Source organism: Desmodus rotundus, chromosome 3, assembly GCF_022682495.2.
Source record: "Desmodus rotundus isolate HL8 chromosome 3, HLdesRot8A.1, whole genome shotgun sequence".
In the NCBI taxonomy this organism is placed as follows: domain Eukaryota; kingdom Metazoa; phylum Chordata; class Mammalia; order Chiroptera; family Phyllostomidae; genus Desmodus; species Desmodus rotundus.
This window is the reverse complement of record NC_071389.1, coordinates 98,916,371-98,934,174: the sequence shown is the minus strand read 5'-3', so window position 1 is coordinate 98,934,174 and position 17,804 is coordinate 98,916,371. Positions and strand designations below refer to the sequence as shown.

The 17,804-nt window shown below is 38.2% G+C and overlaps 1 protein-coding gene across 5 annotated transcripts in view; it reads right to left on the bottom strand.

The window, feature by feature from the left end:
• Positions 1 to 2,202: 2,202 nt before the first annotated feature.
• The window catches only part of NOL8 (nucleolar protein 8), a 39,988-nt gene continuing 24,386 nt past the window's right edge, over positions 2,203 to 17,804 (bottom strand). For 3 of the 5 annotated variants that reach the window (XM_045188106.3, XM_045188105.3, XM_024580780.4), the window contains exons 11-17: positions 16,399 to 16,537; positions 15,641 to 15,718; positions 10,860 to 11,128; positions 9,237 to 9,360; positions 8,630 to 8,700; positions 4,994 to 5,076; positions 2,204 to 4,543 (exon numbers count right to left, since the gene is read on the bottom strand). In XM_045188106.3, coding sequence (XP_045044041.2) covers positions 4,493 to 4,543; positions 4,994 to 5,076; positions 8,630 to 8,700; positions 9,237 to 9,360; positions 10,860 to 11,128; positions 15,641 to 15,718; positions 16,399 to 16,537 — 815 coding nt within the window. In that variant the 3' untranslated portion in view covers positions 2,204 to 4,492. Of the gene's footprint in view, positions 4,544 to 4,993; positions 5,077 to 8,629; positions 8,701 to 9,236; positions 9,361 to 10,859; positions 11,129 to 15,640; positions 15,719 to 16,398; positions 16,538 to 17,804 lie in introns of all 5 variants that reach the window. The other 2 variants (XM_053920611.2, XM_024580781.3) reach the window with 2 other exon arrangements.

Genomic DNA, 17,804 nt, shown 5'->3' with positions numbered 1-17,804 from the left:
CCTCATAAAAACGCCGAGCCACAGTATTGTCTGGAAGGAGCCGAAGCACGCGTGGTCAGTGGTGTTCCATGGAAGCCCTCCCATCCTGTTCTTCAGTGCCGCCCCCAGCGTTCTGGATTTTACTGCAGAAATTATGGTAATAATTTCATATGGTACTATGGAGATAAAACAAAAAGGAAATATCTAGTAGCCAGCTTTAAAATTGTTTCCCATTATGAAAGTAAAATTACTTACCTGCTAAATTATATATTTATCTGCTGTGTGTCTACCTGGTACTTCTAGATCTGCTGGTTAAAGCAATAGAATCCAGAGCCATGCAAAGGACAGTAGACCTCATGCTTTGGCACCAGAGAATAGGAAAGAAATTTTTAAGGCTTGACAAATTGAGAGTAATTCTGCATGTGACTGCTTATTGTATCCATTACAGGGACAAAAGTTGATCTGGCCAAGAATGTGTAGAAAGCACTTCCTTAGTAACTTTAAGAACATTCTAATAATCTGTGTAGTATTCACTCAACAGTCACTGAAGGTCTAGGAACACAATGTCAGGGATTAGAGTAAGGTGGGTTTCATGTCCTTCCTCGAAAGGGTAATTCTCAACTCAGTAACTTAAAACACTTGAACATTCACATTTTGAAGTACTTGGCATGTGTTTTTAAGTGCTGCATTCAAGTTGCTGCCTTGTTCAGTTCATTTTTATCACCTGTCCAGATAATCCAGATTGGAACAGGATGTATAGAGGGCTCCCAGAGATAAAAAAGGAGAGGTCTGAAAAAATTGGATTGAGAAACATTTCATGGTACTGGTGGGGAATATGGGAAGGCTAGATATAAGAAAAGATAAACAAGTAAAAAATAAATTCTAGGAAAAAGTTAAATGTGTTCAAAATATACTACTTGGATTATCATTAGATCCTCATATTGAGTAGGAAGTCAACAGATAATGTCTAAAACTGAAATACCAAGAGATCAGAGTAAGCACTTCAGGTAGAAATATGGATATAAATTCAGAGGAAGTAAATTGTTGAAGGTGCTTTTATCTGGGCAGCAGGATCTGCGGGGTGGGCAAAGCTACATGATAGCACTTTCACTTTGGAGGATATAGGGTGTTGACAGATTTAAACATGGCCATAAACTGACACTTCTTCCACGGAGAGGTGACAGTCTGTACCCTACCACTGAGTCTAATTGAACTCAGTGTTCTGTTTCAGCCTACAGACTACAGTGGAAATGACTGAGCCAATTTTTAGGCTAGGCCTTAAGAGACCGTCAGCATTTGATTCCTAATCCTAAAACCTAGTTGCCATGCTGAGGACACCCATGGATGGGCACTAAATGGACCATTTTAGAAGTGGATTCACTAATTCCAGTGGATCTACTCCAATGACACTACATGGAGAAAAATGAGCAGTCCCCAATGAGTCCTGACCAAATTGGTTATTTGTAAGCAAAATAATTCTTAATGTGATGAGTTGTTATACAGCAATAGATAAGTAAGTATAAATGTAATATACATCAGCAAAAGGTGCAACATTTGTATTTATGCTGCTGAGTGGTTGTTTCCATTTTCTGTGAAGTAGTTTGAAGTCCTGGAACCATAGAAATGCCTCTTCAGTTACTTAGTTCCCTGGACACCATTTATTAAAAAATTTATATGCTGAGCACCCACTATGTGCTGAACATGGTTCTAGGCAGTGAGGATAAAATGGATAACCAGAGGACACCCCTGCCGTCATTGTTTATATTCAATCAAGATGTAAAATCAGTACTTAATTTCAATACAAACATTAAGGCTCCATAGTAATTCCTTGGGATTGTTACATAACACAATCTTCTACAGAAGCTAGTTCGATAGGATTATCCGTCTTTCATCCTAGCCCTGATTTAAGGTATTAAATCTACTTCTCTACAGGGACCTAGGGTCCTGACTCCTCACTGTGACTACATACCTTTCAAACACTTGAATTATTCGTAAATCGCTGGTCTAACTAGAATTTTAGGATCGATGGGTGGCCTCTATCATTCCTGGAGGCCAAGGGCAGGAAAAATGTATTTGGTGTCCTTTTCTGGTCTTTCCAGAACTCTATGATGTTGGTCTGAAATGTCCTGCATTTCAGTTAGGTATTCACCAGGAAGCAAGTACAAAACTCAAGTTTGAATTCTGTTCAACCCATTAAACCAAAAACACAAAATGGAGATAAGGTATATTTAATACAATCAGAAATAAATATTTCAAGTAGTCTATACTTCACACAAAGCCTAACTTGTAAAACACAAGTGCTCTGACCCATGTTTTTTTCTATTATTTTTAACATATTTATTGATTATGCTATTACAGTTGTCCCATTTCCCCTCCGTCACTCCACTCCATCCTGCCCACCCTCGCCCTCCCACATTCCCCCCCTATAGTTCATGTCCATGGGTCATACTTGTAAGTTCTTTGGCTTCTACAATTCCTATACTATTCTTACCCCCCCCCCATCTATTTTCTACTTACCATTTATGCTATTTGTTCTCTGTACCTTCCCCCCTCTCTCCCCCTCCCACTCCCCTGTTGATAACCCTCCACGTGATCTCCATTTCTGTGGTTCTGTTCCTGTTCTAGTTGTTTGCTTAGTTTGCTTTTTAGGTGTAGTTGTTTTTTACTGTTCCTATTTTTTATCTTCTTTTTCTTAGATAAATCCCTTTCACATTTCATATAATAAGGGCTTGGTGATGATGAACTCCTTTAACTGACCTTATCTGAGATGCACTTTATCTGCCCTTCCATTCTAAATGATAGCTTTGCTGGATACAGTAATCTTGGATGTAGGTCCTTGCCTTTCATGACTTCAAATACTTCCTTCCAGCCCCTTCTTGCCTCTAAGATGTCTTGAGAAATCATCTGACAGTCTTATGGGAACTCCTTTGTAGGTAACTGTGTCCTTTTCTCTTGCTGCTTCTAAGATTCTCTCCTTCTGCTTAATCTTGGATAATGTAATTATGATGTGCCTTGGTGTGTTCCTCCTTGGGCCCAGCTTCTTTGGGACTCTCTGAGCTTCCTGGACTTCCTGGAAGTCTATTTCCTTTGCCAGATTAGGAAGTTTTTCTTCATTATTGGTTCAAGTAAGTTTTCAATTTTTTGTTCTTCCTCTTCTCCTTCTGGCACCCCTATAATTCGGATGTTGGAATGTTTAAAGATGTCCTGGAGGTTCCTAAGCCTCTCCTCATTTTTTTGAATTCTTGTTTCTTCATTCTTTTTTGGTTGGAAGTTTCTCTCTTCCTTCTGGTCCACACTGTTGATTTGAGTTCCAGTTTCCTTCTCATCACTATTGGTTCCCTGTACATTTTCCTTTGTTTCTCTTAGCATAGTCTTTGGGTTCTCCTCTGTTTTGTGACTATACTCAACCATTTGTGTACGCATCCCGATTACCAGTGTTTTGAACTGTGCACCTGATAGGTTAGCTATCTTTTCATTGCTTAGTTGTATTTTTCTGGAGCTTTGATCTGCTCTTTCATTAGGGCCATTTTTTTTTTTTTTGTCCTGGCACACCTGTTATGTAAATGGGTGGAGCCTTAGGTGTTCACTGGGGCAGGGTAACGGTGGTTGCTGGGCTGAGACGCTGCACATGGGGGAGGGGCCAAGAGGGAGCAGTGGCACTTCTTGCTCCATTCTCTGCTAGATTGCAGTCACTCCCTCTGCTCCCCACAATCAAATTGGGCCCCTCTGGTGCTGATTCCTCAGTGGGTGGGCTTGTGCGTGCTCTAGGCCCCTGTGGGTCTCTCCAAGGAATTCTCCTGTGAGGCTGGGAGTTTCTACTGCTGCTGCCTCAACCCGCACAGGTGTTTTCAATCAGAGGTTTGAGGCTTTATTTCCCTGCGCTGGAGCCCTGGGTTGCGGGGTCTGCTAGCTGCAGCCTGGCCTGCCCCATTCCACAATCCGCCTCCTCGCTGGGTCCTCCAGCCGTTGCCTTGCTGTGAGTTCTCTCCGCCCCTCCTACTGGTCTGAATGAATGTTTCTTCTTTATCTCCTTTGTTCTTGGACTTCCATACAGTTCGATTTTCTGTCAGTTCTGGTTGTTTTTTGTTTGTAAATTGTTGTTGTCCTCCTTTTGGTTGTGTGAGGAGGCACAGGATGTCTACCTACATCTCCATCTTGGCCGGAAGCCCCAACCCATGTATTTTAAAAGGCTTTATGTAAAGTTTGCATCAGAAGATGCCCATTAGTTATTGACGATAGAAGGCAAAGAGATTATACACAAAAAATATTTTCTTTTTGAGGGACTATATTGTTCTTCATTAAAAAAATGTTCAGGTGAATTTTTTTCAAGAACTTAGGAATAAACAGAAAATCCACAGGAAATCACTGCAACTGGAATGATGCCCACCCACCAGTTAGATTTTGAATATTCCTTCACTCCGATTTCTTGTCAACTAAAATTATTTTTTAGTTCATCCAATTTCCACAGGTGAGTCTTCTTAACAAGCAGTATCAAAACCAATAATGACACTTTTTATTTTAGTTTCACTCTCCTTTTGGCATCTTTATGTTTCTTCTGGCAATCCTATAAAAACATAAAATCAAAAAAGCCTTAGTTAAAAGTAAATGTAAGTTATTTTCAAGGAGTTTAGTAACTATAAAGTAAAACTTAGGGTTAATCAGTGTCCCATTTTAGAAGTGCTCACCTGGAATGAACAGGGACTATTTAAATTTTTGGCTTTAAGTGTTTACAATGGAAACTCTAACTCAGTCTTTCAGAAGTCTCATAATTTCCTGTTACTAAAGGAACAGGACTGGAACTTGGACCAGACACTCAATTCATCCAGTTTTCAGTCTCTTCACTTGTACTGTGTGTGTTGGATTAAACAACGTCAATGTTCCCTTCCAACATTGTCAGTTGTCATCCTTTTTCTCTTAAGTTTCATACCTTATTCTTACACAAAGCATATATTAACACAAAGACAACACAGTATCTATTTATGGAGGCACTCAATATGAAGATACAATTACTCACCCTACGCAAGTTGTTTGTTCTGGCCTCCCAAGAATTCCTACTAATATTACCTCCCACTCCTTTCCAGAAGAAGTCAGAACCTACTAAGAAGGGAAAATCAAAAAAGATGAGGCAATTAGTACCAAAAAGGATACATTCTAGTGCTGATATTATCAAGGTCTTTAATTCTATTTAAGACCTCCCACACCCTCAATTTATACTATTTTTGTTATTCTAAAATCATTTTTTATTTTTCAATTACAGTTGACATACATTATATTATTTTCAGGTATACACCCCAGTGATTAGACATTATGGAACTTACTAAGTGATCATCCCGATAAATCTTGTACCCACTGACATCATACATAATTGTTAGAGTATTATTGACCATATTCCCTGTGCTGTACTTTATATCCCTATGACTATGCTAACTACAGATTTGAACTTCTTAATCCCTTTACTTTTTTCACCCATCCCCCGCAATCCACCTTCCATCAGACAACCATCAAAATGTTCTATCTATGAGTCTGTTTCTGTTGCTTGGGTATTTTATTTAAATTCAAATATATATATATATAACGATTGGTATGTTTTTCTACTTAAAGAAGCCCCTTTAACATTTCATCTAATACTGATTTGGTGGTGATGAACTCCCTCAGCTTTTTGTTGTTTGGGAAGCTATTTCTCCTTTGAGTCTAAACAATAGCCTTGCTGGGTAGTCTTGGTTGTAGGTCTTTGCTTTTTATCACTTTGAATATAATATGCTAATCCCTTCTGGCCTGAATTATTTCTGTTGAGATATCAGCTGCCAGTCTAGCACAAGGGTGTCAAACTGATTTTCACTGGGGGCCACATCAGTCTCACAGTTGCCTTCAAAGGCTGAATGTAGTTTTAGGAGTATATACATGTTACTACTCCTTAACTAGGGGCAAGGAGCTCAGTGCTGCCACCGGGTAGAAACAAGGTGAGCTGGCTGGATCCAGCCAACGGGTGGGCAGCTGGGCTGAATAAAACAAGGTGGAGGGCTGGATTCGGCCTACGGGCCTTGTGTTTGCCATCTATGGTCTAGTGGGAGCTCCCTTGTAGGTAACTAACTGCTTTTCTCTTGCCGCTTTTATGATTCTCTCTTCAACCTTTTCCATTTTAAGAAGTGTCTTAATTAAGAAGTGTTTGGGGCTCTCTGTGCTTCCTGGAGTTGTATGTCTATGTCCTTCACCAGGTTAGAGAAGTTTTCTGTCATTACTTTTTCAAATTGGTTGTCAATTCCTTGCTTTCTTCCCTCTCCTGGGGCCCTCATCATATGAATGTTGGCAGGCTTCAAGTTGTCCCAGAAGCTCTTCATACTATCATTTTTTTTAGCTTTTCCTCCCCCTTCTGATCAGGTGTTTTTTGCTTCCTTATATTCCAAATTGCTCTTTTGTTCTTGGTGTCATATAACCTACTGTTGATTCCCTATAAATTATTCTTCATTTCATTTAGTGCATACTTAATTTATGATTGGTTCTTTTTTTATGGTGTCCATGTCCTTTTATATGCTACTGAAGTTTTAAGTACATCTACTGTTCCCCTGTTCAAATAACATCCTTATAAAGTGTTTTGAAACTCTGCATATAGTAGATTGCTTGTTTCCATTTTGTTTAGTTCTTTTTCTGGAGTTTTGTTCTGTTCTTTCATTTGGGACATGTTTGTCTCCTAATTTTGGCAACCCCACTATGTTTGTTTCTATGTATTAGGTAGAGCTGCTATGTTTTCTGGGCTTGGTAAAGAGGTCTAATGTAGTAGGTGTCCTGTGGACTCCAGTGGCACAGCCTCCCTGTTCACCCAAGCTGGGTACTCCCAGTGTACCCTTTCCCCCATGTGGGCTGTGTACAACCTCCTGTTGTAGCTGACCCTTGATTGCTCTTGTTATGTCAACAGGAGGGAATTACACCAATGCTGATTGGCTGCAAGGAGTAGCTATGACCACTATGGGGTAACAGCTGTGCAGGGTCCCATTTGATGGAGCAGGACTCTGATGCCTGCTTAGCACAGCCTTTGAGTTTGACAACTGTGGAGGTGGTTGGGTGGTGCCTTGCCTTGACATGGTCTGCAGTTTTCCATAGGATGCGCTGGCTCTGTGGACTCAGGATATGCAGGCCAAGGTCAGCTACCACCTGGAGCAATCTGGCATGAGCTACAAAAGCAATCTGCAGATAGCTACTCTCGTGCTGGGCTTGGAAGTGCCCAGGAGAGGCCAAACTGTGAACCATGGCTGGCTGCTACTAGTGCCAGAAATAGGCCTCTTAGTGAGAGATACGGAAAACACTGAGGCCAGATGCTGCTTATTTGAAAGATTTTGGCAAAGTCTGAAGCATGAGCCAAGAAAGGTCACTGATATAGAAAAGTCACTAAAATAACTTGGGTGGGCCTGCAAACTGGTGGTGTGGAGTCTCAGGGAATCACCGTGGTAGGGCAAACAGTGATAGGTTGATGGAAACTCAGATATAGAGCCCACTGTTGGGGGAGTGCTCAGTAAAGGCACTATAACCTATGCCAGCACTTCTGCTTGAGTGAAAGCTGACCCTCCAGCTCTTGCCCAGATGCCAGACAGTTCAGTTGCTCCCCATATGTCCCTTGTACCTTTCAAGCTGCTATCCCAGTGCTGGAACTCAGAGGGAGTGACTCCGAGTTAGTCCATGTAAAGGCCCTGTAAGAGGAACTGCTTGGGACTCCAGAAGCCCTTCATCTCACCAAGCCACAATCCCTTCTGGTTTTTAGAGCTAGAAGTCATGGGGACTTCTCTTCCTGTCACTGGTACCCTGGGCTGGGAAACCTGGTATGGGGCTGTGACACCTCACTCTGAGGTGGCACCTCTGCAGCTGAGATATTCCTCTTGATTATCTGACACATGTGGGTGTTGGACTAGTCTGTTCTGTGTCTCCAACCCTACCAGTCTCGTGACTTTTCTATATCCTTAGTTGTAGAACTTCCATTCAGCAAAATTTCAGGTGGTTGTGAAGGATGATTGTTCTGTAGTTTAGTTATATTTTTGATGTGGTTGTGGAAGGATGCAAGTACCATGTTACCTACGCTGCCTTCTTGACCGAGCGAATAGGCGTGATCTGGGGCTCCTCTTGGGCAGCAACTGCAGTCCCAGATTTGTCTGGAATCCCTGGGTGTAGATTTCCCCACTTCAGATGTAAGGATTTATGCTAACTTTCAAAAATACTTTGTTTTTTTAACAAGATGAAAATGTAAAGTTTCTAGGACTTTATTGTTTAGGTACAATTTACTATTATGTAACTTGTTTTGTTTGTGCCAGGATTTAAGAAATGAGAAGTTCACCAACAACCTCAGTTTTCACATGAACTTTTAGGGTACTAAAAATATAGGACTGGTTTTTCTACCATCTAAGCAATTCCCCAAAACAAAACAAGCTCTTGTTAGGGATCATTAATGAATGAGGGAGGTAGTAGGTGGGAGCTCTCATTCTTCCAGACCTTTACAAGTCGACATGCATCAATCTAACAGAGTGGGCTAAACAACATGATAATGCAAAGGGTTAGAATTTTTGCCAAACAGTTCTTGTTATTGCATGTTGTTGGATCAGAATGTGCAGTGTTGAGAGCTGTACTACCACCAGTTCTATACCATTTAATCAAAAAATGCACTCACCATGAAGTCTTTTATCAGTCTTGGAGAAAAAGAAAAATCTAGTGGTCTCTTTCTCAGGTAATGATACTTCTCTAGACAGAGAGAGATTGGTTGGTTAATTTCTATATTTGAGAAGACATATTTACATTGAAAATATAAATCAACTATTCTTTAAGTATGCTTTGTGTTTTGCTTATTTTGCTGAATTAAAGTGACCCCATGCTCTCTATTCAACATTCTTCTCTTTTATCTGAAACTTTGGTGATGAAGAGTTTAAGTACAAGCTCTATCTTCCCCACGCTGGTTGCTGATACTCTCACAGCTACCATTGCCACCTTGTTTGCCAATGTTTCCCATGAGCTAGTAGCTGTAGAATCCTCTTTTCAGAACAGTGTCACTCTCCTTTCCCTGTACACATCATATCCCCCACCCCGTGCTATTCATATCTCAAGAAAAGGAAATTTGCTCCCCATTACAAAAAGTCTATAGAATTCTCTAAAGAATCTAAGACAAGAAAATTAACTTGTCTTGAAAGGTAAGCTTAGATACTTCTAGAGTATTTCTAAAACATGTCTAACTCAGATTTTACAAATTATAAGGTGTACCTGTATAATAACAACTTACTTACCCAGGTCTGGGCTTTATGTCATTTGTTTCTTCAGCAACATCTTCTTCTGAACTGCTGTCTTCGAAATAAGAGGCTCCCTGCCAGGAATTCTTACCAGGCTTCACTGTCTCAACTTTATAGGTCTCTATATTGTCATGATGATAAAAGATGACAGAATTATAACTAATGACCAAGTATTTCTGAACATACCCATTTGATTACTTTCACCATGTTAGCATATCTCTCTACATTGACAATATCAGATAGTAACTTTTAAGATTTTTAAACACTGAGAGAAGCTACCATCATATTTTTTGGCATTGCTAGGATAATTTAAAAGGAGTAACGTAATATTATAAAGAGATATAAAAAAATAAAGGTTTATGAATGGGGAACAGAGTTTAAAAAACAAACAAAATAAGTGTGGCACCTGCGATAGCATGAGAAGTCTAATATAACACAATGTAGTGAATCCAGGTTTCCCTCCTGCTTTTGCATAGATGAGAAAAGGTATATATGTTTACATTTTTAATTTCCAAAACCTCTTTCTAGAACTGCTGAAAAAAGTACTGATAAAGGACGTAGACAGTCACCTAACAAGTCCCCCAAATTTCCCAACTTAAAGCACACCTTCCAGATTGCTGAGGTGACTTAATACTCATTTTAAGAACAATTCCTCATACTTGACTCTCAAAGTTAGAATTATAGCCCATATCCATATCACACCAATTCTGTTCAATAGTTTAGGACTTAACCTTGGTACTTAAAAAAAAAAAAAATAGGAAAGAGAATGAGATAAGCAGAGCACATCTTATATTGTGTCTTATTTAGAACAGTATTTTAAAAACTACTAGATTGTCATATCCCTGTTGGATTATCACAGAGCTGGCATTTAATACTTAACAGCTAAACACATGGATGCTATTTTAACTGCTGATCTTTCAAGTAGAAACCACTGTAGTTAGGTGTGCATGTATTCTACTATATAGATCTGTAGTAGTTTTCACAATAAAGTTCCAGAACGGCTGCACTTCCATTCTGAATACTAGGTTAAGAGTAGCCCCCTAAAAACAGGTGTTTTTAACTTTTGTACTATGTTGGTCCTCAGAGATAAACCTTGTGAAATGAAATGCAAAACTATACATACTATTTTTGATATGTTTCTCTACATTCTGGCAACTCTTCAAGGATAAAGTTTGAAACAACTGACATATTGATGAAACAGCATATTTGCATCGAGCCAATGTTGCCTTTTTCTTCCTTTGCTTTACCATATACTCATAGTTGTGGCTTTCTGTAAGTCATGGCTTCTCCACATGCATTTAAGATATGAAGCTATTTAAATATTTGACTAATGATATTTCTTCATGATTTCTTTCTACTCAATAGAAGACACATTACTCTCCAGCTTCCCTTCATATGGCCAGAAGTTTGCTCCCTTAAAGCAGAAACAATGTTTTGCTCTGTTAAGCACAGCTCCAGGAGCATTGCATTTATGATCATGTGATATTGAACTTCATGTTGCTTACCTAGGTGCAAGAAAGAACTCTTCCTTCAGCTAATGTTAAATAATTACACTTACTGTAGACTCAGTCAATTAAGTTTAAACTGCATAGTATGAAATAGTTTAAAAAATAAAAGTACCTTCCTTTATATCTTTAGTGTCTGAATCAAAAAAGGAAAATGTGAACCCGCTGGACTGCATGGCCCCAGTCTTCAAAGCTGCAGCGTCATGGACTTCCTTGGCTTTCTCTCCATTACAGTCTTCATTCCAGGGCATGCCTTCTTCTTCACTTGTATCTTTTGTAGCTTGGAATATTTCTTTTAAATCCACAGCAATGTTGTAGTACATTTCTTTAGACACCACAGGTAGCTTCTCAGCTTCCTCTCTTTTCTTCTTTCGCTTTGCTTTACTGCATTGACATAGACATGTGCACCAAAATGGAACAATGTTTGGACAATTTCCAAAAACCAAAAAAGGACAATAACATGACTAACTTTAATTCCATCCTTTCAAAATCCAGCAGGATCCACATACATAAAACTCTACTTATAAAAGCAGAACCTTGACCAATAAGCCTTTTATACACAAAACTATTTCAAACAGCTCCAGTAAACATGAGTCATACTCTATTTCTTATCCTGGGGACTGTAATTCAGAAATTAAATCTGAGATATTAGCTTTGAGTAAAAAACTCACTTAACCCCAATGCACTTCAGTTTTCTCACCTGCAAAATGAACATGATAAATCAATCTAAAACCTTCCAAAGTTCTAAAATTCTGATGATTTTACAAAGCTGGCAGAAAAGGCTTTAGTAATAATTCTGTTTTAGAAATGAATTATAAATATGCTAAGTCTAGTTTGTTTTGGAATGAAATTTTTATAGTGCTATAAATCTGCTTTATATTTAGGAAAATGCTTTTCTCTTTGATCTTTGATAAAGAGTTACTTGGCAGTTTTCCAATATTAAGTTTTTAGTTAATAAAAGATTAAAATCCATTTTATTATTAGCATCGACTCCATGTATCAGGCTAGAATTTTAACTATATTAAGTAGTAAGTGAACAAGATGTCTTAAATGATCATCTAAGTGGTGGAGACTACCTCACAGTGAGAAATTTTTAATACTTCCAACCTAGCTACAGTTTAAGACAGCTATGCCTCCTATGAAAGCAAAGTGCATCAAAAAATGGGGCCCTTTAGACAATTCCAAGTGGTTACCATTGAGCCATGTAGTAGTGGTTTTAAAGTGGTCCAAAGATCCTTTGATACTTCCTTCTCTAAGGGGAAAGATGAATTCCTCCATTCCTTGAGTGTGGGCTGGATTCAACCTCTTTAACCAATAGAATAAGGCAGATGTGATGGTGTGTAACTACTGACACTAGGGTCATAGAATGAAGTTTGGTTTTGTCCATGCTCTCTCCCTTTTCTAGATCACTGGCTTTGGGGGAAGCAGCTCCCATGTTGTAAGGGTACTCAAATAGCCAGGTGGAGAGGCCAATGAGGCAAGGAACTGAGGTATCCTGCCAATGACCCTGTGCCTGATCCATCTTGCAAACAGATCCCAAACCTTCAGATACTATAGCCCCAGTTTACATCTTTACTGCAACCTTTTGAGAGCCCCCGAACTAGAACTACCTAGAAGCACTTCCAAACTCCTGTCCTAGAGAAACAGGAACCTAATAAATGTTTGAGTTTCAAGCTGTTGCATTCTGGGGCAATTTTTTATACAGCAATACATAATTTATACAGATTTGGGGACCCATAAGTGGGGTGCTACTGTAACATAAATCTAAAACGTAGGGGTGCCAAGCAATACTGCCAAGCAATAGGCAAAAATTGGAAAGTCAGTGAGGTGTTAACAAAAGCATAAAGGGCTTTAAAGAAACTGTTAGTAGAAACTACATGGCCATTGAGGAGGATGCAATAAGGAGGGCTTGCAGAAAAGTGAGGTGATGCTACTAGAAACTGAAAGAAAGGGGATCCTTGCTAAGTAGCAAAAGAAAGTTTAGCCACACTGTCATCTTTATTACAGTGCAAATCGGAAAATGTACCTAATCAACAGGTGACTTAACTAAAGAGATGTCCAGGAAGGTGATGAAGGTATTTGCTGTTGTTTTTCTTGCTGCTTACCATAAAGTCTGAGCAGAGACAATAAAACCAGAGGAAACAAAATTTATAAGGAGTCAGAATCTCATGGTTTAGAAGACTCCTAATCTTCAGAAGACAAATGACATAAAATTTAATTAATGTATTCTAAGAAAAGATCAAATCTTAGACTCTCAGAAAAACATGGTCTAAAGTAGATGTTGGCACACTATAGCAAATGGGCCACATCTAGGCTGCTACACATTTATGGATGAACCACAAATTAAGAATATTTTTATAGTTTGAATAGTTGGGAAAAAAGGTAAAAGATGATTTTGTTACATTCACAAATCATATGTAACACAAACATCGGTGTCCTACTCATAGTTTTATTGGAACACAGGCTTCTTCATTTGCTACAAAGGCTGAGTGGAGTCACTGCAGCAGACCACCTTGCCTGCAAAGCCAAATGCTTTACTCTCTGACCCTTTGCAGAAAATCTATATACTCTAGTCTACATATAAAACAAATTTTTTTGTTAAGACATAACACATAGGTCAGAAACAACAATTGTTCAAACAATAAGGCTTATAAGGAGTTTAAAGATGACGTATCTCGGCAGAAGCTCACAGTAAGAAAGGCTGATCTCAAAATGATTTCTGGTGTGGCTTTGTCTAATAGAATAAATCCCAAGAATATTCACAGGAGATTCACAAATATTATATCAATGTAAGAGAATTATATCAATATTAACAGAAACACACCTAGCTTGGACTGATAAATACAAAGACATTCCACAATGAACAGGCTTTTGAACTCCCATATTCCTAAAAGCCCAAAGCCGGATGAGACAATCACTGAGCTGCAAACATATGTATTAAAAAATCAAGGATGACCTAAAAGGCAGAGTCAAGACTTATGGAGAATTATTCTCAGGCCCTCAGTTCTAATAAAAGATCTCACAACATTTGGCTATCTAGATTTATTTCAGAACTCCTATAAACCAGTGACCCCTTTGTGTCTTCTGTTTTCTTCCATTCAGTAGTAGTGCTCACATTAGTTAGTCTATGCTTGCACCACCACATCACATTCATAGGTCTTCTAATTGAAAAGACTGTACTTGCCCTGGCTGGTGTGCCTCAGTAGACTGAGTGCCGGCCTGTGAACCGAAAAATCACTGGTTTGATTCCCAGTCAGGGCACATGTTTGGGTTGTGGGCCAGGTCCCTAGTTGGAGGTGTGCGAGAGAAAACTGACTGATGTTTCTCTCTCTTCCTTCCCCTCTCTACCAAAATAAATAAATAAAATCTTAAAAAAAAAAAAAAAAAAGACTGCACAACAGGTTTTGTATTTAAAGAACCACCACAGATAAGCCTCATCTTCACCTAGATCTGATTTGGATGACAACATCCTGGATTCTGAACTAATACTGTAAAGAGCTGAGTCTTCTGGGGAGTCTTGGGTAAAAGTGAAAATTATATATGTGGTAGGGATGTAAACAATTTGTAGCCAGAGGGTGGGTATTGTGGTTTTAAATAAATGTTTGTGGTTTGTAACATGCTAAGTTATGGACAATTTATAATACAGCAATAGACAACGAGTACACTCTAGATGTAAGTAAAACTAATATACCATATAAGACACCTCCCACTTATGTACCAATGTGGATTGTCATAAATAACACAAAAAATTTTTATATTGCAGGGAATATTTATGGTAGTTCTACTTTGGTCTGATACGTGATGCTTTTCAAAAGAAACCTTTAATTTTAGAATAATTTTAGATTTACAAAAAAGTTGTGAAGATAGTACAGCATTCCTAAATAAACTTCACCTGGTTTCCTCTCATGGTAGCATCTTATATAACTGTTATACAATTCTCAAAACTACAAGAATAACACGGTTACATTACTATCAACTAAATGCAAACTTTATTTTCATTTTACCAGTTTCTCCACAAATGTCTTTTTTGTTCCAGGATCTAATTCAGGGTACCACATGTGTTTAGTAATTGTAACAGTAGAAAAATGAAGGAGTTAAGCCAGGCCACATTACTGTTTGCTTCACATATTTGGCATATTTATCAAACTGACAGCTTATCTATAAGAAATAGAAGCTCCTACCTCAGTCGAGGAGTGGATTGAATGGGTGCCCACCAAAGATTTATGTCCAGGCCCAAATTCCTAGAACCTGTGAATGTTACCTTATTTGGAAAAAGGGTCTTTGTAGAGTGGTTCAGGACCTTGTAACAAAGAGATTACCCAGGATTGCCCAGGTAGGCCCTAATTGAAATCACAAGTGTTCCTGTAATAGACCCAAGATGACACAAACACAGAAAAGAGGAGGCCATGTGAAGATGGAGGCAAAGATCAAAGTAATATAGCCCCAAGCCAAGGAATACCAAGAATTGGTGGCAGTCACCTGAAGCTGAGAGAGATGCGAAATGGATTTTTACCCTGAATCTCCAGAAGAAAAGCAGGCTATTACCTTGATTTCAGAATCCTAGCCTCCTGAACTGTGAAAAAATAATTTTTGTGTTTTTAAGCTACCAATTTTGTGGTAATCTGTCACAGCAGCTATAAGAAACTAATAGAAATAGAAGGCACCATACTAGAGTGGGAGCACATATTATCATTTACATGCATGAGATTCCTTTGTCAAAGGTAGGGCTCTCTCTGCCATATCCATTAACTCCACACTAACTTTTTCCTTCCCTGCTCTTAAACTAAATACAGTGAAGACCAATGGATGGGATACTGGTTACTATCTACTTTTTTCATTGTCTGAAATAAGATTAATTCATACGATCCTACTACTAAAAGAAGCAGCTTCATTTACCTTTCTTTTGGTTTATCACCTCTCTTTTTTTCATAAGTGGCATGGTCGTGCCTTGTTGGATCATAGTGTATGATGTCCCTATGCACAAAAAAGAGTGATAAGTTAGAAGAGATAAATCAGAACACTGATACAAAAAGTTAATAGCAAACTGTAATTCAACACTGGAGCCATTCCAATTTTTGAGCAAGACAAAGCTACACAATATCAAAATCTCATTAGAAATAATCATATTTTAAATTATCTAGTTTTGAGTTTCCCTAGATCTTTTTGTTAATATTAAAAATTATTTTAAACATAATAAAGTATACACAAATAAAATGATACACTGTTGGGATCTGCATAAAATATTTCAGTGGGGAAAGAAGAAGCAAGTGCGTAAAGATACAGAAAAGAAAACTGGTCACGTGTTGGTGACTGTAGAGGCTGGTGTATAGGGGTATTAACACCAGTTTCTCCACCTTACATTTTTTAAATTTTCTATAATAAGTAATTATATTTATTACCATTTAAACCACTGTCCAATTGACTAATGGAAGCAATGCTGCTATGCTATCTGAGAACATAAATACAGAAATAACTTAAGATTAGTTTCTTGAAATTGAATCATTAGGTCAAAGGTAGGTATATTTTTAAGGGTCTCATATATACTGCCACTGCTACACCTCAGGAAGTTTGAAATGGCCTAGTTTTACACTGAGTTCAAGAAGGCATTTATGGCAAAGGAAAATAAGGTGGAATGAGACAGACATAAACCATACTTAAATCTTTTAGCAGCTACTGATCCTTTGCTTGTGGAATTGCTTAAGTTGACATGCAAAATACTCTGCACAATATTCAGGGCTTTCGACTTTTCTGCAGCAAGCTCTTCATCCTCAGTAGTTTTCCTTTCATTTACCTCTTAGAGGGAAAAAGACAATTAGTAATCTCTTGGAAAATACAACTTGAGAAGTTTCAATCATCAAGTACTTATCAATCACCTGAACACATTAAAATAAAAAGAAGAAAAGTTTAACCTCATTTTGCTAATCTCCCTATCTGCAAGACCCTCAATGCCAATGTATCCAGATCTTTATGACCAGTAAACAAAAAGTCTCATTTTTATTTGTAATTATAAAAATCGAATCTGGATTTCATGGCTTTCATTGGCAAGTGTTAACAGTTTTTAAAATAAAGACTGACAAATGTATAGAGAAAGACAGTAATTGCAAACCTAAAGTTATGCCAAACTGAATTTATTAACATTCTAAAGATGCAATCTAAATTACATATAAATCTAAAAGTGAAAGATGGTAATTTTACTGCCTAATATATGTTAGTAGACAGTTACTTCAGCCTTTGATGCAGTAATAAATATTGCAGGAAGAGAGACACAGGCCTCTACACACAGGACATCATAAGCTGTTATCCTCGACTACTAGAAAAAGACAAATATCAGGGAAGAAAGTTAAACAGATAGTTTGGATTACAAAGAGAAGTACAGAATAAGTCTAAGTCTTAAAGACCCTATCAACTTTTCACAGGATATAAACCAAGAAACAAAAACTAAAACAAAACACTGATTTTTAAAAAGTTCTCCACAAAGATGCCCCGAATGTTTCTGAGGGTTCAAAGGAGGTATAGATTATGTTCAAATGAAACAAGAAATGCTTTATAAACCAAGTGGAATATGAGGAGGAAAGACAAAGTGACGGGAGGAGAGCATGGCAGGTATAGGAAAACAAAATGAACATATTTAAAAAAGTACAGGAGAGTTTTAACTGCATTAGATTGAACCAGATGAAACTATTAATATTCAACAACTTTTGACTTTGAAAATGACAATTTCAATTTTAACCTAATAATGTCCACTAGGAAGTAGAACACAAAAGGGTTCAAGGTGTTTGCAGGCTGGCTGTGGTGCTTACTGCAAGACTGTCTTTGCAATTCACAAAAAAATTGAACCTCTAAAGTAGGGAAGAAACAAATCAATACACAGAGCCAGTGCCATCAACAGAAAGAGAAAAGTCTGGAGGACCTGAGACAGAGAGAAATTCAAGTTGGGACTTGAATTTTAACATGGGCCCAGAAACCTGTGAGAAACATCCATGAGACACCAAGAAAAGGATGAACTGAAACTCAGCAGAACATCCAGGATCAAAGATGACCCAAATTCGGAAATTGCCCA